This window comes from Phalacrocorax carbo, chromosome 6, assembly GCF_963921805.1.
Source record: "Phalacrocorax carbo chromosome 6, bPhaCar2.1, whole genome shotgun sequence".
In the NCBI taxonomy this organism is placed as follows: Eukaryota; Metazoa; Chordata; class Aves; order Suliformes; family Phalacrocoracidae; genus Phalacrocorax; species Phalacrocorax carbo.
The window spans coordinates 42910286-42935040 of NC_087518.1; the positions used below are offsets into that span (position 1 = coordinate 42910286).

The window sequence follows — 24755 nt, forward strand, 5'->3', positions numbered from 1 at the left end:
AAAGTGGTTTGGAACCCACTCATTTGTTAGCCTGATTTTGTGACTCAAATCCTCATCAGCTTAACCTAGTACCAGTGCCTGGCTATGTAATTTGGTTGATTAGAAGCCCTAGGGAAATGTTCCTTCTGAGACAGTGCTCACTAAAATAGTTAAACTACAGCATAACTTCAAAATAAATCTAGTTTCTGTTTGACTAATTAAGCATGACTAATTTTATGATGGGAAAATTAGCAGTAATTGAGACATTAGTACAAAGTATATATTTCACTTCATATTGAGAAGTCTTGGTTCTTTTTCTCTTGTAGATTGTTGGACCTTCCGATGGCTCTAGTTACATCATAGATTACTATGGAGCAAGGCTTACACGGCTCACTATTACCAATGCAACATTCAGGAAAATGCAGACCTATCCCTAACCCTGGCAGTAAGTGTCACAAATGCATAGGTGCATTTTATTTTTAAAGATGGATCCAGCCATCCACTGAAATTGCTGATGACTTATTAATTGCACTTCATCAGAACTGAATATTAAATGTATATTGAACAAAGATGATAAAATATGAAAATTCCTCAAGTGAATGAGTTTACCTCAAAGGCGCCAAGTGTCTTTGTGACTGCTCTCTTTTTGTGAGCACAGTGTGTTGCTAAGGTGTACCATTTGTGAAATGTGCAGGCTTTTGCAATTTGCACTGATGTTCTGTAAGTATAATTTAGGGTGTTATAGAGAGGCGGAGAGTTGTTCAGAGCAACTATGCTGATCTTTAGTTCTTTGAAATTGATGAGCATTTTAGCGTGGATGGGCCAGGATTACACTTGGGATCTGTTTTTTGTAACTATGGGTGGCAGTTTGTAAATGAACTTAAACATCCCAAACCCCAGAAACTGTCTTTCCTTCTATTCTGTTAGTTAAAATCCAGATGGCCCTAAATCTTGTGCTGGTGTATCATGTGAAATTAATTGAAATAATTATTTATGTAAAGTTGAAAGGCAAATTTTAGTCAAGTTGCAAAATTTTGTCAGTGCTGATCAACAGCAGAAATATGGATGCATAAAAAATAGAACTATAGATGACACAACACAAAAAGGAGGGTGGATGTTGACGTGCCCTGAGGTTAGAATAGGAAATAATTGTTCTGCTTATTTTGATTTTTTTTTTACCCCCTCCCTTGCAGCTATCCATAGTGAAACACATACCTTCTTTTTCTGAAATTGGTGCATGTTTTTTACAGCTACAGAGTGTCAAAAAAGTGAATTCTTTGTACTAACAAAGCCCTTAGAAGGTTCTTCTTTTAGATCAGTTGTGTTTCAGTGAAACAAATTCTGTATCCTTTGAAGTTGTTTGACCAAAGTCTTTAGGACAGCCAAGGTTTACCTAGATATTCCTTTAAAGACAAGTATATACACACACAGACAGAAAACACGTCAACAGAATCTTCGTGTTATTTGACATTTAAACATTCCCTTCACCTTCTAATGAAAACCGGCAGTAACTGTGTGAGAAATCCACGTGATATAAACTTTACTGTAGATATTGTTCAAAAATTTGGACTGTTCTTTTGGTTTCGGAGTGAAACTTTCAAAATGTTATTAATGTGTCCACAAATGGTATTTTTAAGGGAATTACAAAACAGAGGTTCCTAAATTGATTTTTTAAAGTGTAATTTATGGTTTTTAGTCTCTCTTAAACCTACATCAAGACTGGTACATAGAAAGCTTTGTAAAGAAATCCTATTTTTTCCAAATAAGTGTAACCTGACATATCATGTAAGGACAATAAACCACAAGGAATACTTTGTCCTTAACATTAATTCTTTCCATCACACAAGCAAGATGTAGTTTTGGAATACTTACTAACGTGTGTTTTACTTGTGGGTTCAGAGAGACAAGAGCACTCCGTCAGCTTTGTTCACTTTCCTGATAATTTGTTGCATCTCCCTTTTGTCTCTTTCACTGAATGCTCTTTGTGCGTATCAGTTTTGTTTCCTGAAATACTTTCAAAAACAGAGGAAGTGGATGGAAAATAAATGTTTGAATCAAATAAAATCTCATGGCTAAGATCATCCTGTGACTTGTCTACTTTTTGTTTTTAACCCTGAAGCTGATAATATAGCTGTGAAAATAAAAAGATACCATGGACATTATAATAAAAAGATAGCTTTGGGCAACTCATCACACAAGATTTCATTCTAAAATGTACCTCTATGTGTACAAGAAGCTGAGGGCTTGACTTAATGATTTCAGCAGTCCATCTTGTGCTCCATTATCCATAAAAGAAATAGGAGCTATTTTGTGTGAATCAGATGAAAATATGATTAGTTATGAGGTTCATCAGATAGTTTGGTAATCCCAGAAACCAAGTAGCCAGCAGAGAGAAAGATTTGTTATTCCAAGTTACAGTTTTTCTGTATGTTCTATATCTGCATTTCTATATGCTTGTTTAGTTGCCTAGCTGAAGTTTAGAGAGGGTTAAGTGAGTAAGCAGATAGTACTGCAGGGCCAGTAGAGAGTTAGTGAGGTCTTTGTTTTCATCTTGTAATTGTCGGATATGGCATGTTTACCATAAGGGCTGTGAAAAGTGTGATGCAAGATGTAAAGCTGTCCCACTGTGTTAATAATAAATTGGCTACAGTAATATTTATCAAAATGTCTTTCCTATGATGGTTTTCTGTGTTGCCGCCTGCTTTAGCTTTCTCCTGTCAATCAAGTTGTCCATCCTAGTGTTTCTGTAGTTCTGATTGCTCTGACTGCACTGGAATAAACTTCTCTCTGGATTGTTTTCCTGAAAACAGTTGCAAAGCAATAAAAATAATTAGGCAATGTACTATGTCATCCTCCTGCCTTGTTCCCAGATAAAATTATATCTGCTGGCCTTGCAGGTATTTAGGAATCCTTTCAACATTCCAACAAGACAGAGAAGTATTATTCTGTATCTTTAAAAATAAAAAACACAAAAAGTAAATGCCAGAGCTTAAAAAAAAATAATTTGAAGTGCCTAGATTTAAAACCCTGTATAAAGCTATTGACTGTAGATGCTGCAGATCCATGCCAGGAGTTAAATTCAAATCTTCCCTAAGTACCAGTGCAGTTCAGTTATTGCAAAAATGACTCCATAAACCTGTCCCCTTTTTTTTTTTTTGAATGTCCATTTTAGGGTTTTCTGCAATGTGCTTAACCATGATCTGAAAGAGCAGTAGCTGGTAGAAGCATTCAGATTTGGGCACTTTGCATTCACTCACAGAGCCAAGGTGGTTGTACTTAGGTGTGCTTACTGCATTAATACATTGATCTGGATTGTATTTGTTCAGTTAGGTCAACCTGTGCATCTTTCATTTGTGTTTAGAGTTTGTTTTCCAAAAGAGCGGATTTAGAGATATTTTAGAACAAACTCTCTGACTAGTTATTCCTCCTGCAATTTAAATCACAACTATGCTATGGCAACTTCCTGTGACAGTATTTTGCTATCCTAACTGTTTCTCTCTCCACCACCACCAACCACTTATTACATGAAGATATCACTTCTGCTTTCAGGACCTGATAACACCTTAAATGTCAGATTTTACTATGTTTCCAAAGATGCGTTACTATACGTCTGCCAGTAAAACTTCTCAGCTCCACAGGAAGGTCTTTGTGTTTGAAATGCTCCGTTAGAATTTTTTTTGGAGAACATCTGTTGTCACCCCATCAAGAATTGTTTCCCTTGTTCCTCAAGAGTATATTCAGTTATATTTGCTTACACAGCTATGTCTATTCAGTCTTCTCGCATCTCTTCTCAGTGTTTTGGGGTTTTTTTTAGATTCATTAGGTGTTTAGTCCATTTCTGCCACGTGAACCATTCCTATTGCTTGCTCTGCAGTTTTCAAACCTGTTTCCTCCAGAAAATGATGTTGAATACAGTAAAGTTGGGTGCTTAAGCACCCAGTTGGGAAAATGCCAAAGACAAGATTTTGCAAGAATCCATACATTTCCATTGCCTCATAGGACTGTCACTAATTGTGTGATTGCCTATTATTTCACTAATGCATCATACAGTCTTTCAAACTCATGTCGTCTCATCCCTAACTACTTCGCCATTTTCATTATTATAAATTGTCACTATATGGCTTCTTTAAGAAATGCATCATTGTAATGAATTTAAATCGTGCTTTTTTTAACCAGCTACTATGTTCTGGTCAACCTGCATCAGAGTCTGCCAGGAGGTGAAATACAAGAGATTATTCTGTTTGCATCTTCTGCCTGGATCTGAGGGAAAAAAATAGCTTAACTTTAGGCATATGCTTAAGTGTTTTGCTAGACTGAAATTTGATCAAGACCCTTCCCACTTTCTTCCTCTCAATCCATCTGTGTTACCCAGAGAACCTTTCTAATTTCTGTGAATTATAAGAAAATTGCATTCAATATGGAAACCTTAGTTGACAGTGTAAATGGCTGGTAATATTTGATACAGCTCTATGACATCCTATGTGCTGCAACTTCTTTTTTTTTTATCTTAAAGCTGCTTTTCATTTACTTTTGTTCATATATCAGCTCTCTTTCTTCATGTATCAGCTACCCTTAGACATCCTGCCACAAGTTCTCAAGTACCTCTAGGACAAGTTGGACTCTTCAGAGCTGAATCAAGTATGTAGAAATGCTGTGGCATCGGATCAGGGAATCTTTTACATGTATGAAGCAAAGGCTCATTGGGTAGCAGTGGATGTCAGTCAGAGGGGGTTGTAGGCTTCAGTTTCTGCAGAAAGTGCCTGAAACTTAAACCCGTGTTCTCTCTTTGCCTTCTGCTTCCTGAAGGTGGAGCCAAACCCCCTATCAGATCTCCAAATCTTCTGAAGTTGTTCTTTATCATACAGCAAAGACTTAGCACTCAGGTATTTTTCCTTGCACAACAGAAGAAACTGGGAAGTGGATGTGAGGATTCTGTCCTCCAAGATGCATTCTCACTCTCTAGACCTAAGACTGTAGCAAAGGAAAAGAAAGGAAATGTAAGAATACAAAGGGCAGTCTCAATGCTGTTGGCACCATGTGTGATGAAGATCTAGCTCCATAAACTCCCAACAAAAGGAAGTGTTTAAAAAATGCTGCTTGTCTCAAATACAAAGTCAGGATTTCTGATTCTTACTCTTCGTCCTTTATTATAATCTCGAACATACTCATGCTCTGATAATTCTCCATTATATATTTGAAAGGCTGCTTTCAGGTCTGCAGTGCTCTCTCCAAGAAGCACAGTTGTCAGGCTCTGCAGATGCATATGACACAGCAGAATTTTAGGCAGTGTGAAAATTATAAAGATCAGTTTCCATTACTGTAATTACAGTATAAATCCTATCTTTAAGAGGCTTAGAACATGCCTATTTAACCTTGGTTTGAGCTGAGGCTTGGTCTAAGTCTGATAAGTTGAACATCAAATTCTTTTACATTTTTTTCTTTTCTCTGCAGCATCATAACTTAGTGGGGAGTGGGGTGGGGAAGGAGATGGATCCAGCGCATCCTCTGCGCTCTGTCTCTGACAGGGTGGCAGCTGTAACAGGGCAATATACCTGTCCCAAATCAACTAAATGAGATGTACATTTTTTTACATCTGAAAAGCACCGCTTCTCCCCTTGGAACCTGTGGCAGCTTCTCTTACACAGCTGTACTCCAGAACAGGTGTGTGAGACGGCTCGGAGGCAGATGATCCACAGAGTGCAACTAGCAGCGCTTGGGTAAACTGTCAGATCCTACAGTCTTTGGAGGGCTGTAGCAGTAATGCCCATCTTTTGTGTCATTTGCACCACCTCAATGAAAGTGAAGGTGTTGGCTGCCCTGGCGCTTCTCCTTCAGGTAGCAGAGGTGCCTGGAGCTTCCTCCAGCTGCCTTTCAGGTCAAAGCATTCAAAGCTGAGAAGGAAGTTGGCAGCACCACGTGCAGAGGTTGGTGATGTCCTGCTCCATTGCTTAAGCGTGCCAGACTCTTAGCAGTAGGCCAGAGAGCAGCTTAGATATGTATAACCATTACTTGCTCAAAGGAAGTCTGGCACAACATTTTCCATGTCATGAACCTGTTCTGTGGTGGGTGCTTTGCCCCCTAGTTAGCAGAGGCATAGGAATGAATTTATTAACATATTCTGTTTCCTTTACACAGAGTCTTCTTCAAAGTTCCTTGGATTTACGGTGGGGAAGACATGGCAAGAACATGTAAGAGGATATCACTGCCTGTGAAGAACTGACTGGGTGTTCACCTTGAGCCTGATGAGACTGCCCACTGTATGGATTGTGTTGGCAGAGGCAGAAGCCTGGGGAATGCAGAGGTGGGGGGTAATTTTTAGGGCTTTCATTCCATGGTCCCATCGATTATAACCCTATTAAGAGGATGATGCATGTGACTTTTAAGTTATTTTGTTAACTAAGTGTAAGCAATGGATGTGTCATGCTACCAAACAGAATTGCTGGTGTGTCTAATACAGTATGAAGGTACAGTATAGTGAATTTAAAAGGTTGTGGTAATTTAAGAATGTTAAAAGGGAAATGTGTGTCTGGGGGGTATGGGGGTTGGGGAGAAAAACGACTTACTTGACGTTCACTGTCTTCCTCCCAGCTCCTTTGCTAAAGTAGGAACAGAATCGGAACAAAAAAATGTTTGTTTTACAGCTGTACCAAGTTACAGCGTGGACTCGTGCTCCCCCCCTCCTCTCCCACTTGCATCAAGTACATCCTGTACTTTTGGCAACATGTTGACTGGATATTTAAAAGCTGTGAACTGTTCTGAAAGTTTCACATACTGGGTTATGGGCCATGTGTGTTTGATCAAAATTCAATTACTGCACTGTACCATGCTTGGAAACCTATCATCCCAAGTTATGAAGTATGACGAAATAGGCTAATCTAATTGGTTCAGTATGGGAGCAGTATCAACCAAGCTTGTTATGATAAATAGCTTCCTGTGTTAAAGGTTCTCTAGAGCTTAAGTATCTTGGCTCACCTCCCTCTACAAAATAAGAATAGTGTTCCCTGGGAACAGTTACATCACTGTCCCTCTCCTACATTCACAATTAAAGGTTTGTGGATCTTTTTTTCATCTTGCAATTCCTCGAATAGATAAACTGTGGCCATCTACCCCATTTCCCACTTCCATCTCCTTCCCCTTTCCTCAGGTTAGGTCGTGTTGTCCTTACTGTGGGTCTGCCTGTTCTGTTTCAGGCCTCGGTATGGCAAGCGTGCCTGACCAGGATGCCAAAACCCAGGGGCTGGGGTTTGTGTGCTGGCACATATGACACGTCTGTTTGTATAAAGATTTGGAATTTTTGATGTAAAGTTAAATGTGGAAGCACTTTAATCTTTCTAAGCATCTAATAAAGGAACTTTTGTATAGTGAATTTCGTACCTATGGATGTGCTATTATCTTCTTGAAACTGAAATATTAGTTCATCAGTAGTTAAAGGCAAATCCAGTGTGCAAGTGCTGGATTATGACTAGGGAAGGACTACGTTCTAAGCCTGGATTTGTAGTCACTAAATTTGTCACTAAGACAGTGAGCTGTCTCCCATGAGATGATACTGGATTCGTGATTTTATCTGGCCCATCTTTGGCAAGAAGTACTTAGCTAGGATTTTGATGTCACGGTAATAAACAGTGTCAAGGGAAAAAAAAAAAAGGAAAAGTGGCTCCTTATACTCTGGTGATTCAATTTTTTCCTTTGTTGAACCACACCCCCACGTGCCTCCTAACTCAGAAATCCCCTTCAGGCAAAATAATTGTGCAATGATCATTTTACAAAGACATAATGTAGCCCTGATATTGCAAGGGCTTCTAACATTGGTGAAATTCTTCCCAAGAATAAATTTATTCACTTACTTAAGCGTTGGTAGAATGAGTCCTTATGTAAGTGAGTCTTCGTATTAGCCCAAGACTGCCTAATACCTGGATTAAGCCTGTATGGTGATTAATGCCTATTTACTTTATCTGTTATCCCACTGCATTTTGCTCTTCAGCCTTGATTAAGCCCTTTGCTTTACCATTTAAAATGTCCTGCTTAACCTTCTGCTTACAAACGTACACAGTGCTGAGGTCTGCATTTTTAACTAGAACAAGTTCTACCATAAATAATAGCATTTAATTTTAAAGTGCAACAGCTACAGTCACCTCTTGATTAAATGACAAAGAACAGCAATAGCAAACTGGGGAACATAGAGTTTTTCACAACAAATGTCTACGTCCATGTAAGAGAAAAATATACCTTCCTGCTGCTGATGAGCACTTTCTGCGCAGTTCTTTATTTTACATGTTTATAGAAAATTATTACCAAAAGAGCCTAAACGGTGACTCTCTGCTATTTCCCCAAATATCTTTTGAAGGAGATAAACTAGATTAATCTCTCTTTATAAAGTTCCCACAAGAAAGCTCACAGACACAGTAGCTTTACCTTCAAAAATAGAATGTGACTGTAGGCACTTATGCTAATCTCTTTTTTGGCAAATCAGCTTTTTTGTATTGAATCTTGCTTGATTGAATAGCACTGGAGCTGCCAGAGTAAATGCTATTATCAATGTACAGTAATTAAGGAAATAGTCCTTGTCACTCCAACAGTGTCCAGGCAGTGCCTTCTGTAATAAAGTTAAATGATAAAGAAATCTCTTCAAGGCATAGATACTGGACCGGGGAAACTCTTGACACGCAGTAAAATAATGCAGTGTAGAATTACAGGTGGCAGGGAAAAGTATAAATGCCCGTGGAATCCATGCTAAATGCACGTTTGACGCTAAATGTTTAAATAGATGCTCAGCACTAAAACACATAATTGTTTAATTTGTCATGTAATTCCTGACTCAGGGCAGTTGAGCATCTCCCAGTCTCCACCCTTAAAAAATGTGTGTGAAGAGAGGAGGGGGGAGGCGCTTCCATCGTTCAGCAACTTCAAAGATCTTTTCCCCCTTCAGGCAGCAGCCTGCACAAATGATAAACTTCGCTTTAAGATCAGCAGAGCCGGGCTCTGCCAAATCCATTTGGGGAGAGAATTTCAGTAAAAAGGACTTGTCATTCCTTCCCCCGCCCTTCCGTTTCACTTGAAACTACAGCCTAGCAGTACTTTGGTGGATCGCAATTGTTTCTGCAGCACCCAAAGAGAGAGATTCCCCAAGGAGAGAGAGAGAAACCTTTGGACATCTTCTGTACTATAACCTTATCGCACGCACCAAGAAATGTAAAATGTTGTAAAGCAGGGTAGTTCTCAGATACCAGAAATGGCCACTTAATAAGCAGAGAACCCTGATCTGTGCTGCCAGAGTTTTCTCAATGCCTCTCAGCTGCAGCCCCACGTCAAGATCATTGCAGTAAACTGCTCTGGCCTAAGACATGCTGAGGTCTGCATTTGATAGCAAAGATCTTTTGTCCGGGGAAGGTACATGCAGAAGATATGTTGTTTAATGGGCAATAAATAACAAGGGAAGGTATTTAATCAAGTGTGCTGGGAAATACTGTTCATGTAAAAATACACACTTTTCAAAAGATACAGCTTGGGAAGCGACTGCTCAAAGGGGTGTTAAGGGAAAGGCGAAAGAGTCCATAGTGAGGCTGCTAGATTTCATCCCGCTACTTGTAAGACACATGCAGACGGATTCTGGCCCCTATACTGCTTTTCCCCAGCAGCCTATGTCTTATCTAAACTCTGTAAAATCATTTTCATATTTCATAAATCTGGCGTTTTGCTTGGGTGTACGTTACAGAGGATTTTAACATTCCCTGCAACACTCAGTTCTAATGCATTGACATTCTGAAGGCTGGGCATTGTAACCTCTCCATTAAATATCTGACACAATGAAGTGTCTTCTAAATAAAATAATTCAGAGGGATCGATCCAGTGAACTTCAGGGTGCACCTTTTCAATTATTTTTTTAAAGATGGGAGTGTTTTGTGCATATTGAGCGCTAGATTTGTGGGACTGGGAAGGAGGGGAGTCACATCTTGAGGGTGGACCTGAGCTCCACTCCAGCAGGCGCTAACAGAAACGCTCGGAGGGGAGCGAGCACACGAGCTGTTCCTGTGCTTCCAGCATGACTCTGAACTTGGCTTTGCTGGATCCGGGCCTCTTTTCTGTTGTATGTAAAACATTAATGTTCTATATAGTGTTCCAAAGGATTTGCTTTTTTACATACCCCTAGCTCGACCTTTGGAACTGTCTGCTTGAATCTGAGCAGAAGTGCTCTAGTCAGAATTTAAAAAAAATGATAGCCCAGGCAGCAGGTTTTTTAATTGAGGCATGCCAAATACCAAAGGCAGATGCTTTTTCATTCTGTAGCTCCTGGATACGCAGTCTACTTTTCGGTTTCAAGGACAAAGGAAACACTCATCCAATTAGATGAGGCATGAGATTGTGACATACGGGCTCTTCCGTTAAATAAAAAAAAGTTGGAAAAGGATATTTGACTCTAAGTCAATAAGTGCTATTAAAATAAATGCAACCATATATACAGCCCATGTTCGGATCCACACTATTTTTGTCACTGAGAAGGCTGAAAGACCCCCAGGATAAAGCCCCACACAACTCACTTGTCCAAAGCGCACTTTGAAGGCCTTACTTTTAAGACAGGATATACAAAAGTGTAAGCCAATTAAACTGCAAGGCAGCCTTCTGCTATCTTCTCCCGTTTGACATCTCTATCGAGTCAGCTCGGATGATATCAAACATGATCTGGTTGTCAGAGCAGCTGAATTTCCCCCACACGTTCAGTAAAGACAAGGGAATCTCTTGCTCCTCTTCCGAGGCTCACAGGAGCCGACTTTTTAATAGGAGTGTGGCTTGCCCAAGGCAATGCAGCTTTTGTCTGCTGTCAGGAGGAAATGGTTAATGCTTTACACACATCGCACCTGAATCTTAAGCGTCCTGGAAGCACACTTGAATTTCTGCACGAGGAGCATCACATATCTTTGTCAGAAGCTGGATGTGTTGGGGTCTGCATTGTTTCATTCCCCTATATCTGGCAATGGGGGCAATAGTTAAAACTTCCAAATAATTACAGCTCTTCTGTTTCCAGCCTCAAAGCTGTAATGTGTTTACTTTAGTCTTAATGGTTTACTGGGCAGCTGGAACTGTTGACCGATAATTGCTGCGAGTTTCTGATCCTCCAGAAGAGTGAAGAGCCTCCTCCGTCCTCTGCCTGTTGTTCATACAGTTTGCTTTGCTGAAATTATTTAAATTAGTGTTATCAACGCTGCATGGAGGACTTGAGTCTCAGGTGCTGGGAATTAACGTCACCTGTTTAATTACATCAGTTTACAATCTGATCTGCTCTCTGTCCTTTTTCATATAGTGTGGCTTAAAGTGAAAGTGCAATCTCTCATCAAACTGGGTGTGGGGCTGAGTGATACTGGAACAAATGGAAGCGAGTGGAAAAATTGCTCCTGTCCTCCCAGCCAGGTCCAGCTGCCATTTTGATTTTTCTCCACGTTGGTGGCTGTCTCTGGAACTTTGCAGCGTTCATCTTGCCACACGCTATTGCAGAGTCATTAGTTATATATGACACCTAATGCAGCCCCAAACCACAGTGTTCTCGGTGACAATTCAGGATGCCTGGACCCCGGTGATTCTGGCCAAGAAGAAGCACTCCTTGAACCCTTCCCAGCCCCAGCTGCAGTGCAGATCGGGCTGGAAGCTGCATCTGCGCACCGAGAGCACCGACGCCAGTCACCATGGGTTGGAATCCCCCGGAGACACAAGGAGCAGGGGGCAGCAGGAGGGAGCCTTCATGGAGCTCCTGGAGATGCAGATGAAGTGATGATGCTTCCCATCTTGTCTGCAGGAACAGGAGTGTGTCAGAGCATATTATCAGTCTGCTACACCCCAGTGTGTGAAGCAGCACATGGGGCTGCCGTTGCTCCTGCTGCCCACAGAGCCGGTAGCACGTGAAATACTGCTGAGCCTCCGCTGGTCCCTTCTCCCCCAGACCTCAAAGGTCATTGAAGGTGGCAACCCCGGGAGCTGAGATCAATGGTGTGGCTCGACTTTAGGCACTGCTGCCTTGGGCCAGCTCAGCACTCTTGCCGGCGAGCTAAAACCTTGTGTAATCACATTACTATTGCTCCCATTGTTTTTAAGAAAGCTTGTACAGAGCTCTTCATTTCTGCAGTTTGCATGCCCATAAAAACCAACCCGAATACAGTGAGGTGAGAAAGAAACACCATGAATTTTCATCATATTGATATTTCTGGCACAATTTACATCATGACTATGTCCCTGATGAGGAGAAGCAACAAATACCCTCTGCAAAGCTCATATTGCAATGGATGGGCGAGGAAACGGCGGCCTGAAGGGTGTCACATTCTGGAAACCTGACCTGGCAATAAGGATCCACAATTAATGAGATGGGTAAGGGAGTCTCTGGGTCTTAGCAAAGCCCCTTGTTTATAATAAAAAGAAAGTGGGTGCCAAACAGTTTTAAAAGATCCCATGTATTATCAATTATTTTTCTGTTGATAGGAAGAATTCAAAGGGGTGCTATTAACATCCTGGGCAGAGAGGGAGCAGATCTATAGTGTGTCTCTCGATAAATACGTTGCTGCAGTAAACTTCTTTAGCACTTTGCAATTCACATCTGATCTCTGCTGACCTTTTTTCTTTCTCCTAATTAAACCTTTAACTCACAAATGAGCCATTTCCTACATCAAACTGGTATATGGCAAAGGAGGAAATTCCACCTGCAATTTATAGGAGTTGCTGGTGACCTGACTGTCTATCACAACCTTTTTAAATTGATCCCTCTTTGAATTAAACTTGATCAATTACTTTCTCATAGGCGAACAAAGATGAGACTATGCTTAAAAGCCATTGTGCCGATGACAGCAAACAAAGCCGGGTGTACATCGTGGATGGAAGATAGAAATCCATTTTGTGCACATAGTGAGAAAGATGAAGGCCAACTGCTTCCAGAACCCAAAACCTCTGGTTATCTCAACCAGCTGTTTTCCCCAAGTGGTGTTTGTTTGAAGAAACTGGTTTTGAAGGGGTGTGCATGGGGGGTGACTTAAACTGCTGCTCTTGGCAAGCTCTGTTCACATTCTCCCTTCCACGCAGAGGGGATGCAAGCTTGCTGTCACTCCTGCCTTGTTTTTGGAGCTGGATAACTGAACCAACCTCTTCCAGGTTGCTCATGCCTCACGGTCCTCTTCCAGCGCAGTGATGTGGCAGCCTTTAAAGTCCCTTTCTTTTTGGGAAGAAATCCCCCAAATCATGAACCAGCCATGGTTCCGCTGGACTGTCTCCTGACGAGGACTTAGAAAGGGAATTAAATATCTGAGATGGGTGTAACAGCATGCTGTTGAACTGCTGACCTCAAGAATTCAAACATATTCCTGGCTGCACTATATAGCACTTTGCATGTCCAGAGGAATCCCTTACCCTGCTCGGTAGCTGAACCATGGGATTTTGGCTGGGGCAGCATCTTGTGGCATCAGGGAAGAACCCTTGGCTTGACTGGGCAGCAAGAAGCCAGAGCTGCACCAGCCAGCAGTGACATAATGGGTATTAAACCAGTCCGGTCCATAAAAAGTCATGAGTCTCACCTCAAAATCCCTTTCAGAAGTATATTTTACCTGATTTTCCTTTGTCTCCTGGCTCCAGAGCATGCATTTTCAAGCCTTGCTTCTATAGCTGAAATGATGACAAATTTCCTTTCCTTTAGCAGGAAGCTAGGAGGCTCCTGTCCGTGCAGGACTGCCCGCGCCGCTGCAGCTTCACAAATATCATCAGGCTGCAAGATTTCGCACCCTATCGCCCCTCTTCCTGCCCCACAGCAAGGGCAGTCAGCATTTCCAACAGCACTGGGTGCAAATGCCACTGCAGCCAGCAGCTCTCGCCCTGCAGCACAGAGTCTGCCACGAGAGCACCCCGATGCTGCCGCCTCTGTGGGTGGCACTGGGCGTGTGTTGGCTGGGAGGAGAGCTCTCCATCGCTCACCCCTTGGCTTTTAAAGAATTGTCCTATGCTATTTACTCCTTTGCAGCAGACAATAACTGAGATAATTTCAGCCCTTTCCTCTCCTCCCTGTGCCACAGGGAATGGGAGACCTTGCTAGCTTTCCTGCCCCACATCCAGGGTGACCCTTCCAAAACCTCACTGGAAAAATGCTCTTCCTCTCCAGGAACATCAGAAATTGTGTTGGATGTTACCATTCAACTGCGCCCACCAGTGCTGTGAGCTGCGACCAAGCAACTGCTCTTCTTCCAACCTTCCTTTGGAAAGTAAGCAAAAAACTACCCTTAACACCTCCCAGATGGTGCAAAAATATTATTTAGAATTAAGAAAAACTTCCCTAAACCCCAACTTTGGGGCTGTAAAGGTGGGGGATCACAGCCCATTGACATGGACTTTCAACCAGGGAAGCATCCAAGCTGAGAAAACACTAGGAAAATGCTGTTCATCCCCATGGGTTGTGGGAGGCCTCCAGCGTGGGGTGCTGAGGGAAAAGCAGACCTTCAGGAAGCTCTGGGATCCCATACACATGGGATCTTTGTATTGCCTCTCCTGACCTTTTTTAATAAGGCAAATCAACCCACTTCCCTGCACGAAGAAACCAAGGCTGCCTGACACCCTTGGGGATGGGGCAATGGGGGTTGGTGGGTTCCCCGCTAAGGTCCATGTTTCCTAAATAAATAACCGCTGTGTGACCCGCTAGGGTGTTTCTCAAGCCACAAAACTCCCCTTTGGGGTCCCCTTGGCATCCCCACCTGGGCTGAGAGGTGTCCATGCCCCCCAGCCAGGGCCCCGATGTTTCGCAGGCTGTGTCCCCACTGCTCTCTGCACAAGCCCTGCTGACAGCCGCCTCAGTTCAGGAGGTTAAAAGTTATTAACTGAAAATCAATCGGAATAAAAAGAGTCCCATCTGCCGCAGTACACAACTCACTCCCCCCCCCTCCGACAGCCTTCCCCGCACTGCAGGAAACCAAGCCGCAGCGCCCGGCCATGGCTGCGCAGCGCCCGGCCAGCCCGGATCTCATTAAATATTAAAGCTTTGGAGGCAAAATGGCCAGTGACAAATAGCTGTACGTGGAGCAAACAAACAGCGTCATTCCTCACACGGCTGTCCCGGCGCCGGGGTTGCCAAGCGCCGCCGTGCCGGCACACACCATACCGCGCGCAGGGATGGCAGCGAGAAAAGTTTGACGAGCCGCTGCTGGCCACGTGAGCAAACTTGGGAGATGAATATTCCTCTCCTTCCATCAGCTCCTTTCAAGCAGACTGGAAAGAAAGAAAGAAAAGGAAGAGGAAAAAAAAAAATCCCTGGCAATATCCAGCAAAAGGACAAAATAATGAGAAAGCGATGAATCACGGTGCTTTTCTGTACGCTATACAAAGGGCTTTGCTTGCCCTGGGAGCCGCCGGAGCAGTGTGGGTTTGCTGAAATTATAAGCATCCTTACAGGGGTGGGGAGGAAGAAATAAAAAACTTCTGTAAAATAATCTAATTCTGGCCGACTAGCTAGGTAAAAGCTTTATTTGCTAGAATAGTGATTAAAACATATAACATGGCTAGCCTAAGAGAATATTAGAGTTCATAAGGGATGGGGGTGCTGGCACCTGTCAGGGAAGGCAGAGTCTGGCTCACCATAGGCACTGGGCGCCGCCGAGGTGCCTGGGGAGGTCTTGGCCCAAATACCCGCGTGGTGCTGCAGGAGACGCTCCCAAAGCCAGGCTGTGAAGCAAGGCACGGTGCCCTTGGGGGGGAAGTGCCCCCTCCAGGCAGGGTGTCCCTGCACCCCACTGGCTTTAGCTGATAACTTACGATTTTCTCAAATCAAGGCCAACTCTCTTTTACTTAATTATTTACTACTATTTAATTACTAATATTTAATATCAAGTGAAGAAGCGGCAGAAGCAGTGGCCTGGCGTCAGGCTGGGCTCGCCATGGGCGCAACAGTAGCATGTCCTGATGGCTCGTATGTGAGGACAAACTGTGAAACAAAATACATATTCCCATATATGTGGAAGTTCATGGCTTGAGGGACCCACTCATCTTTCCCACGGTTGAGGGATCCCAGAGCATTGCTGTGTTTCTGCTAACAAGAGCCATTATCTCATGAGGAGCAAACAGGGACGAGAACAGAGAGGCCAGAAATTAAATTTTAAAAATGAATACTTTTAATAAAATTAACAGTTAAGAACAGTTCGTCCATGGTTTTGGTCACCAATGGAAATGGCCTGACACCATCTGTACCAGCACGGAGGGCTCCAACAGGACAGCGAGGGCAGGGGATGCCATTGCCCCCACTGTCCTCTCCCAAAATACAGAAGCAATGGCTTCCTTGCATCTGGAGCTGCTACATCCCCCCCAGCACCCCTCCAGGCCAACCCTGCCACCTCAGTACGTATTAAAATGAGTTATGTAGGTCACCGTGTAAAAACCATGAGTAGATGCATGCAAATAACAAAAGCAGAACTCGAGGAAAATTTATATTGCAGCCAGAAGACTAAGGGAGCACGGAAAATGTCAGCTGCCTTATAATGCCACCCCAAAGGACCTCGGGGGGTCTGGCAGGCCTCGTTAGTGCCTCAGAGTGTGTTGCAATCCTCCCATACACAAGCAAAAATTAGTTACCAGGATCTTTCCTTTGGCAACGTGATTAGCAGGGGTCCGCTTCACCCAGGATGAGTGATGGTCTGGGTAAAAATCACCTTTTTTAAGATTAGCTTTCCAAGCAGAGGCCCAGCTCACCAGCCATAGCCCCATCCTGCGCTCAGGTGAACTTCAACAACTGGAAATCCTCCAGTCTGGGCGCTTCTGGCACCTCCGCCATGGTCGTGCCCAGGTTTGCTCCTGGATGGTGGAGTAGCCCCCAGCCCAAGCCCTCCCCAGCCCCTGAGAAAGGACCCTTGGCAGGTACAAATTCAGAGGCAGTCAAAGGGCTATCCCTGTCCCTCCTTAGCCAGAAAATAATAATAAGCCCCGTCCCACTATATTTTCACAGGGTCTGGCTCTGCATGGCGAGGCCAGCCACAGTCCTGGTGCCTTGAGCAATGGCTGTAGAGAGGAGCTGGTCCCACGCCTGGCTCCCGCTGCAGACGCACCAAATACTGCGCGTCCTTCATCTGGCACATTTGAGCTGTAATTGCAACAGCCTGAACTACCACACAGTTTTATGTGCTGATATTTCATGACATTTAATGTACATAATCTGCATATGTTATTTTTAGCAAACTTTCTCCCTGGGACAGCCTCATGCGCGCCACATCTTGTTTCCATGAGCACGTGCTGCAGTTGGGAACGGTTTGATTTTTTTCCTTCTTTTTTTCTTTTCCCTCTGTCAAGACTGGGTTTTGAATTGCAGAAGCAACACACACAACGGAACATTTTTCCTTCTTTTCACTAGGTTGCTTTAGAGGTGGGGAAAAACCCAAAAAGCAAAGGCAAGTGAGGCAGCCCAGCTCCCGTTTCTAGATATTTCCTTGCTTGGGATGCTCTAGGGTGAGTGACCATCACCCCCAAAAATAAAGCATCCTTCTTGGGTGGAAAAAGCATCATTCTTGGGTATTTTGGGAGCAAGACAATGCTTTGGTCTTTGCTGGAAATCGTTTGCTGTGGCTCGCGGGGCTGCCGGCACGTGCAGGGCTGCAGTGAGCGTCGGGCTGTTGGGTGTTTTTGAGGAACTGAGGCTCCAAGCTTTGTGTGCAACGCAGCGCCCGCCTGGAGACTCTCAGTCCCTTGGGGATGGAAACCGCAAACTTTGAAACTTAGGTCTGCCTTAAATATTTGGCGGAGAAAATGTTCCCTAAGAAAATCGGGTTTTGTCAAACTCAAAGCATTTATGGAAACATGAATGCTGGCCTTGGGAAGTCACTTTCCCATGGCGGGGGTTGCTGGTCTGTGCATTGGAGGAGGTGGTCCATACAGGGGGACGAGGGGGTCCCTGGGGAGTGGACGGGTACATGTGGGGCAGCAGCTCTGCAGTGGAGCACAGCCATGCTCAAACCCATCGCACCGTTGATGCAGTGATGGCCCCTCTGCCTGAGGACCGCCACATGGAGATGGTCCCTGAAGGTACCAGTGACGTCCCATGGGCCACTCCAGCCCCCACGGCTGCAGGCAGAGCCCGAGTGCCCCGAGCTTGGCCAAGACCATCACTTTTAGAAAGGGGAAGGCTACTTCATAAAACTGGCTTTTAGTTCAGAGGCTTTTTGAGAGCTACAGCTGACCAGGACATCAGGTTTCCATTTGTGCTGGACATCAGCAGCTCATGGGCTTTACTGGCGGGTGGCCGAGGTCTCTGCTCCAGTGCACAACCAGAAACTCACTGTGCCAAACAACTGCTCTTCCCCCCCAGCCCCGGTGCGGCCCGTCCCATCAGATAGCGAGAGTTTGTAAAACACAGGAGAGGCATTTGTTTAACTTTGGCATCTGGCTTGGCCTTCCTCCCGATGGTGCTGCAGCCGGCGCCCTGGCGTGGGAGGAGCAACGCGATTCGCAGCACCCATCCCGGCTCCCCTGCTCCCACACATGCCGGACATCCCTGGCTGGGACCCCTGGATCTGGGGGTGCAACAGAGACACGCGGTAATGCACAGCAAAGTGCAATGTCAAATGGCACCTGCTGCAAGAGGGCGGCGGCATGAACACTTCTGCGTGAGATATCTGGGTCCCTGGTTAAAAGCTCTTCCTGAGTGCTTCGAGCAATGAAACCTCTATTTTCCAAGCCCGTGTTGTGTACTAATGAAGAAATAAAATAAACATTTGGTAACAAATCCAGCATATGGTTATTGTTTGTTGCAAGGACAGGGGAAAACATTACTCCGTAACGTGGCAAAAAGGCTGCAGCTGCAATATCACATTACAGCGCCGCGCTTTATTTAATAAAGACTCGCCCTGCCAGCCTTAACAAAATTTTTCCTTCCCGCCCCCAGCCCCAAGAGGTGGTTTCAGTGCCTTCTGCCGCGATGGCCGCGGCAGGGTCGCATGTGCCCTTCGTTAGCCGAGGAATCTGCTTTCAATTCCGGCTCTTCAGATTGTATTTTCACAGCGACTCATTAGTCACCAAACGTTGACAAGCCGCTGTAAGTGTGCCATCTCCCTCATTGTTTATATGCAAGTGCAGCGATGAAAATGATTTATTTAGGTTTTAATTAAAATTTGTGGATAGACCAGTGATTTTTAGCACTGCCGTTTCTAATTTGTGGTTGCAGAGAAAAAAAAATCAATAACCTTACAGCAGTTATACTTTCAGCGTTACCTCGGGGGGTTATAACCTGCCGGTCACCTGCCCCCCACCGCGCGGGGCAGCTCCCAGCCCACGCACAGCTCAACCAGGGGCTGTGTTTCAGAGCCAGGACAGATGTAACACCTTTGGTTCTCACATCAAGGCACATGCCTGGGGTTACTATAGCAGGTAAATCAATGTCCCGTGAGTTTCAGAACACCGGCCTGTGCCCTGAGCGGACGCAGGATTGCAGGAATTTAAGGGCACGTATTTAATTGCATGTGCAGCATCACAGCGGGACCCAGGAGGAAGATGGGTGACACAGGGAGGTGGCCGAGCCCCACAGTGCCACAAGTAGGACTGGCGACAGAAGTTATCACTTAAAAACGCTTTGGAGGGTGTTGGTCACCCTCTTCAAAATAATCTGGGGTGCCTGGGTGCCTTCCCCAGCACCAGCACCCTTCATCCCCCTGGAGCCTGGGTGCTGCAGCTCGCTGGGCTGTACAACCTGCAGCAATGGTAATTTGTCTTGTCAGTAACTTATTTATGGCTCCGAAATAACAACTGGGAGCAGAAGGACGAGGGGTTGTGGTGGGCAAGTTGGCAAAGCTTTGGGGCATTGCTGCCCCCTGCACAGTGCAGGGCCCCCTGAGTCGCCTCCCCAGGTGAGGGGTGATGTGATGCTCTTGCTGGTCAGAGAGTTTCTTGTTGCTCATGACGTTAAGATGCATTTTTATAAGGTGCAATAAAGCACTAAGAGACTAAACTTGTGCCCCTCTGAATTATGAAAGTTAGGAGCCTTTCTTGGCCTAATACCATGGCTCAGAGAAATCCCTGCTATTACCTGATGTAAATATGTATTAATTAAAGCACTTTGGAAATGCAGAGTATTGACATAATGGGCTGTAATGGCTCTTCTTGAGCAATTACAATCTATCATACAGCTACGTATTTCGGGAGGTATTTTTTCTCAGAGGCACGTTATTGACCCAAGGGCCCCGGGTGGTTTCCTCCCCTCACACAGACTCTTCCTGCCCCAGGGCCTTGGGTGCAGCCACGGGTCTCGCATCCTTCCCGGGGAAATCAATAGAAGGGGAGGCCCTAAATTCCTTAATTTTAATAAATACAACATATTTCATCCTGCCCTCTCCCCGACGCATACCTTGTCTCCTGCCCCCCATTGCCGAGGGCACTTTTGAGACTTCCCACCCACCTGCAGATCCCTGGAAACACCCAGAGCAAAATATTTATACATAAAAGGAAATCTTTGTGATTTCCAGTGGTGGAAACCCTTTTCAAATAAAGCATTCTTCTTCTGAGACTTACACCTTCTAATTTAATTTTCCCCTAAATCAAACAGTGTATTAATCCCCAATAGAAAACATGTTCCAGTTGCACAAACAATATTTAAATGGTATAATAGGGACATCTTTTATAAATACTTCTAACAAATCCTGAAAAAACCCGAATGTGTGGGCTATAATTAATCGAAATGCCAAGTGCCAGCTAACCAGGAAAACTCCAGCATCATAAATCTGCCCCGAGCTTTCTCACACATGCTGATAGATGGGGACTCACAGCTTAAATATTTAACAATCAATAATTCAAATACCTATCCTGCCCTATTAAATTTGTCACATTTATTTATAAATGCAACATCCAGCTGGAGTTTCTCTAAAAGTTGTGCATCTTCCACCCAATAACAAAATCCAGCATTTTTGAAGAAGAGCATTTCTTTAGCTTTGGAAGGAAATAAAGGCACCGGGTTACAAAATTTCTGTCGGGAAATAATGAACAAAGGGGGGGGGGAGGAGGGATGAAACCCCACATACCAAAAGAGTTGGCTGCATCTCCTTCACCCTAATAGGTTTGGATAATGCAATGTGCAGGCAGGTGTTATGTCGTATGAATCACATTTATAGGAACATTTTCCAATTTCTTCGCTGCCCAAGGCAGGGAGCTACCATTCATGCCTCTGCAGATGAATATTTCTGTGGCACAGGGTGGGCTGCGGCCCCTGGCCGTGCATTGCCTCCTGTCCTGAGCAAATCAGGCGGGGAAAAAAAACCCAGCCCTGGAGAAAGGGGTGGGCTTGGGGCTGACCTGAACTGTAGCAATGCTTTGCTTTGCCTTGCCCCGTGGGAAGGAAGAGTGGAACCGAAATAAATACATGCTGGGTCCAGTGCTGCCAAGCAAGAGGCTATTCACTGGCTAATAAAAATAAATTTTTTTAAAAAAAAAATAATTAGATGTTGCCAGTTTGCAGCACCAGCAGCCTAACTCCATATTTCAAAGGTTGTTGGGAAAGCGGGGATGATTGCATGATTTATCAGGTGGTCCCTCTCCTCCCCAGTGGCCTTGATAAAAATAATAATGGGGAAAGCTTGTCTCCATTTCCATCTGTCTGGAGGAACGGGAGGTGGCTCTGAGCACCCCGTCCGTTCGCCACTGGAGACTTGGCTGTGCCTCCAGCAGCCTGTGGCAAGAAGGGTCTCTTTGCCCCCCAACATAATTTATTTTAAAGGAACACCAAAACTGACCTGAAAAGTCATGAAACTCCTGGACCCAAACTTCTGGAAGGATGTTAAAAAATCATGGAGCTGCCTATGGGTAAAGGAGGTGGGGGGTGCTGGCCGTGGCCCCTGTCCCCCAGCGCTGCGGGCCCGAGCATGAGTTACGGTGGCATAAATCTCCACCGCAAATTTATTGCCATAATTTATCAACTCATGTTGCTGAATGGCCAAGCAGTTAATTTTAAAATGAAGTGGTGCTATTTTCATTAATACCCTTGTGCTAACTACCTATCAAAACACGCGGAGGCAATTAATACCATGTTGCTGAAGTACTGAACCAATAAATATTTCCAGTCTTGGCTTGTCTTCGGCAGATAAAAGACATCGGACGAACCCGCCGCCTCAGTAATGTTCCCCGCGTCCCTTTCTTGTTGTATCATCAAGAACATTTACATTTAAGGAATAGATTAAGTAGCCAGATCCACCAGTAACAGGAATTTAAAAGGCCGTTGTTTCATGACATGTGAGTAATCCCTTCGGGATATCTGTGCAAAAACAATAAGCTTGTGAGAAGATTGAAAATTTCTGAACATTATGCATCAGCAATACAAAAGCAATTTGGCAGAGGCTGCGTTTGGGGAAAGAAAGGCGAAAACACCCAACGTGTCGAAATTCGGTATAAATACTTTGTCACCACTGCACTCACTGCAACTTCATCACCCACCACACTATGGAGCATCCTTTTGAGGGGAAAAAGGGCTCGCACACGGACCTTGGTGTTTATGGCCAGAACGGGGTTTTCAGCCTGTATTTCTTCCACTGATGAAAAATCAAATGGGGATAAATGAAACCTCACTAAAAAAGGGAGAGCCAGGGCAGAAGGCCTCTCACCCGTGCACAACGCACACCTTTCAATGGGCTTCGCGCCGTACAAATCTCCCTGTAAGAACCTCCCATCGCTTCTCCCTCCAAGGCAGAGCAGCAAAGCACCCGCTTTTCTCTGCCTAAACACCTCCCCATACTTTTTCCACCAAAGTTTTTAATTTTCTGTTAGCAGCTATTGCATATTCTTCTTGTGTCCTGAGGCAAGCTGACACATTTTGATAGCAATAAATAATAAATGGGATTTATTTCCTCAGATGTTGATGGACACCTTTTCTTCCGCAGGAAGAAAGAGAAAGCAAGAAAGAAAGAGTGGAAGAAAAGGAGCAAGAAAGCAGGAGATGGTGCTGAAGCCCCGGCCGCGGCCCCGCAGGTGTCAGCTCCCAGCCCAGCTTTCACCCTGCATGGGGCAGGGTCTGGCTGCCCTCCTGGAGCCCCTCTTGGTTCCTCTACAGCATTGAAACGCAGGGCAGCCTTAGCCAATGGCCTCAATAATAAAGGGCATAAATAAAAAATAGAGAATGATTTTTGTAGGGGGAGGTGATGGATGAGAGCACAGGGGCCGAGTGCAAGAAAGAGGCAGTGTGAAGGAGACATCACTGAGCACAGCATCAGCCACACCAGCCGCAGACAGGGTGATGGGGAGAAACCTTCCCTGTGTGGTGTAATTGAACCTTTTTTTAAAGCATATTTTAATTTTTTCTGTGTGTATTCGTGCACTGATGTGCGTGGGTGGGTCCCTGTCCCTCCCTGCCATCCCTGCACCCCCTGTGCTCACTGCTGCTGCTCGGAGGAAGCATCTGCCTCCCGCTGCCCTGCACGGCAGGTTGGCCTACGCCTGGGCTCACTTCCAAGCCAAAGAGGCACCACCACCATTTGGGCTCGTTTTTGCAACCTTGAGATGAACTTTCTGCCCAAAAGTGGGAGCAAGTGCAGGCTCAGCACCTCTGACCTCCCTTCTTCTGCCTCCTTCCCGGCCCCCGGGGCACTCACGGGGGTGAGAAGAGGCAACTGCAGCTGGTGAGTGCTTGGGGCACTGTGTTTTCTGCAAGAACAGATTCGGCTTCTCTTTACGGTCTAGTCCCCTTCATGAGAAAAAAAGCTAAATTGAACGGGTTCCAACATGTCCTCAGCTGCCACACCATGCATCGGTGCCAGCAGTTGCCACATCCTAAGCAGGGACTGGGATGCGGCGAGGGGCACGGATGGTACCCCTGGGGAGAGTGACGTTAGAGCTGTGCGCAGCCCAAGCCTCCTGTCCTGGCCTTGTAGCCAAAACTGAAACTAAGTGGAGGTGTGAGAAAGGAAATACCAGTGGTTCATGAGTGTCAGGCAAGCGTTTGTTAGAAAACACTCATTTCCCCCAAAATTAAATGGAAGGGCTGGTATTGCCCTGGGAAGGGATGGGCATTGCGGTGGTCCCCGTCTCCTGTCCCCCAAGCCCACACAGCAGAGCTGCACCGGCCCTCACCTCTCATCAGCCTCCGTGCCTGCTTTTAGGTAGAAAACAGGCAGAATGTTCTAAAGGCAAAAAAAATTCCTGTCTGCAAATATTAATTTCTGCACATATATTTTAAGAAAAAGGTGTTGCAGAGTGAAAAACTTTAGAGAAAACTTTAAAGGTTGCAAAGAAACCTATTTGTTCCAGTCCACCACCTACAGAAGCCTTGCAGAGAGGTGCAGGACAGCCGGGGCTGAGTGGGGCTGCTCTGCCCAGCCCAGCCGCAAGGCCTCCTGCAACAGCGATGGCCAAAACACCGCCAACATCCGGCACTCGGGCTCTTCGGAAATGCAGCAATGTTTTAAAAGTTTAGCTATTTTTAAAGATATATTGTAGCATTTTCAGAATTAATTAACGTCCTCAGTCTTTACTAGACGTGCTTTGTGTCTTTACTCTGGATGATTTAATCTGCAGACGTTTGCTGGAGATTAATCCGTTATTGTGCGAGGAACGATCTCGTGTTGATGGGACACCGACAGCATGGGAAAGCACAGCCGATGTGCCGGCAGTGACTTGCTTTAAGCAAACACTCCCGTGTCTTGGGATGAAGCTCCTGCCCGGGAACCCCCAGCCCTGCCCGGGACGGAGGGCCGGCGCCGGCCCCAGCGCCACGCGCCCTGAGAGGTCAGCGCCGCGACTGGTGGCGATGCCCGCGGCCCCACAGCCGCACACACCCCCTGCGCCCAGCTGAAAGTAAATAACAACACAGCCTG

The 24755-nt window shown here is 45.1% G+C and overlaps 1 protein-coding gene across 3 annotated transcripts in view; it reads left to right on the forward strand.

Annotated features, from left to right (window-relative positions):
- TM2D1 (TM2 domain containing 1) overlaps positions 1 to 16150 on the forward strand; it is a 28694-nt gene extending 12544 nt beyond the window's left edge. The window contains exons 6-9 of one of the 3 annotated variants that reach the window (XR_010373429.1): positions 306 to 424; positions 6115 to 6287; positions 14102 to 14201; positions 14882 to 16150. Coding sequence is in view for 1 of the 3 variants with exons in the window: in XM_064454939.1 (XP_064311009.1) it covers positions 306 to 416 (111 nt within the window). In the remaining 2 variants the exon portion in view is untranslated. Of the gene's footprint in view, positions 1 to 305; positions 425 to 6114; positions 7346 to 14101; positions 14202 to 14881 lie in introns of those variants that run through there. The other 2 variants (XR_010373428.1, XM_064454939.1) reach the window with 2 other exon arrangements.
- Positions 16151 to 24755: the final 8605 nt, after the last annotated feature.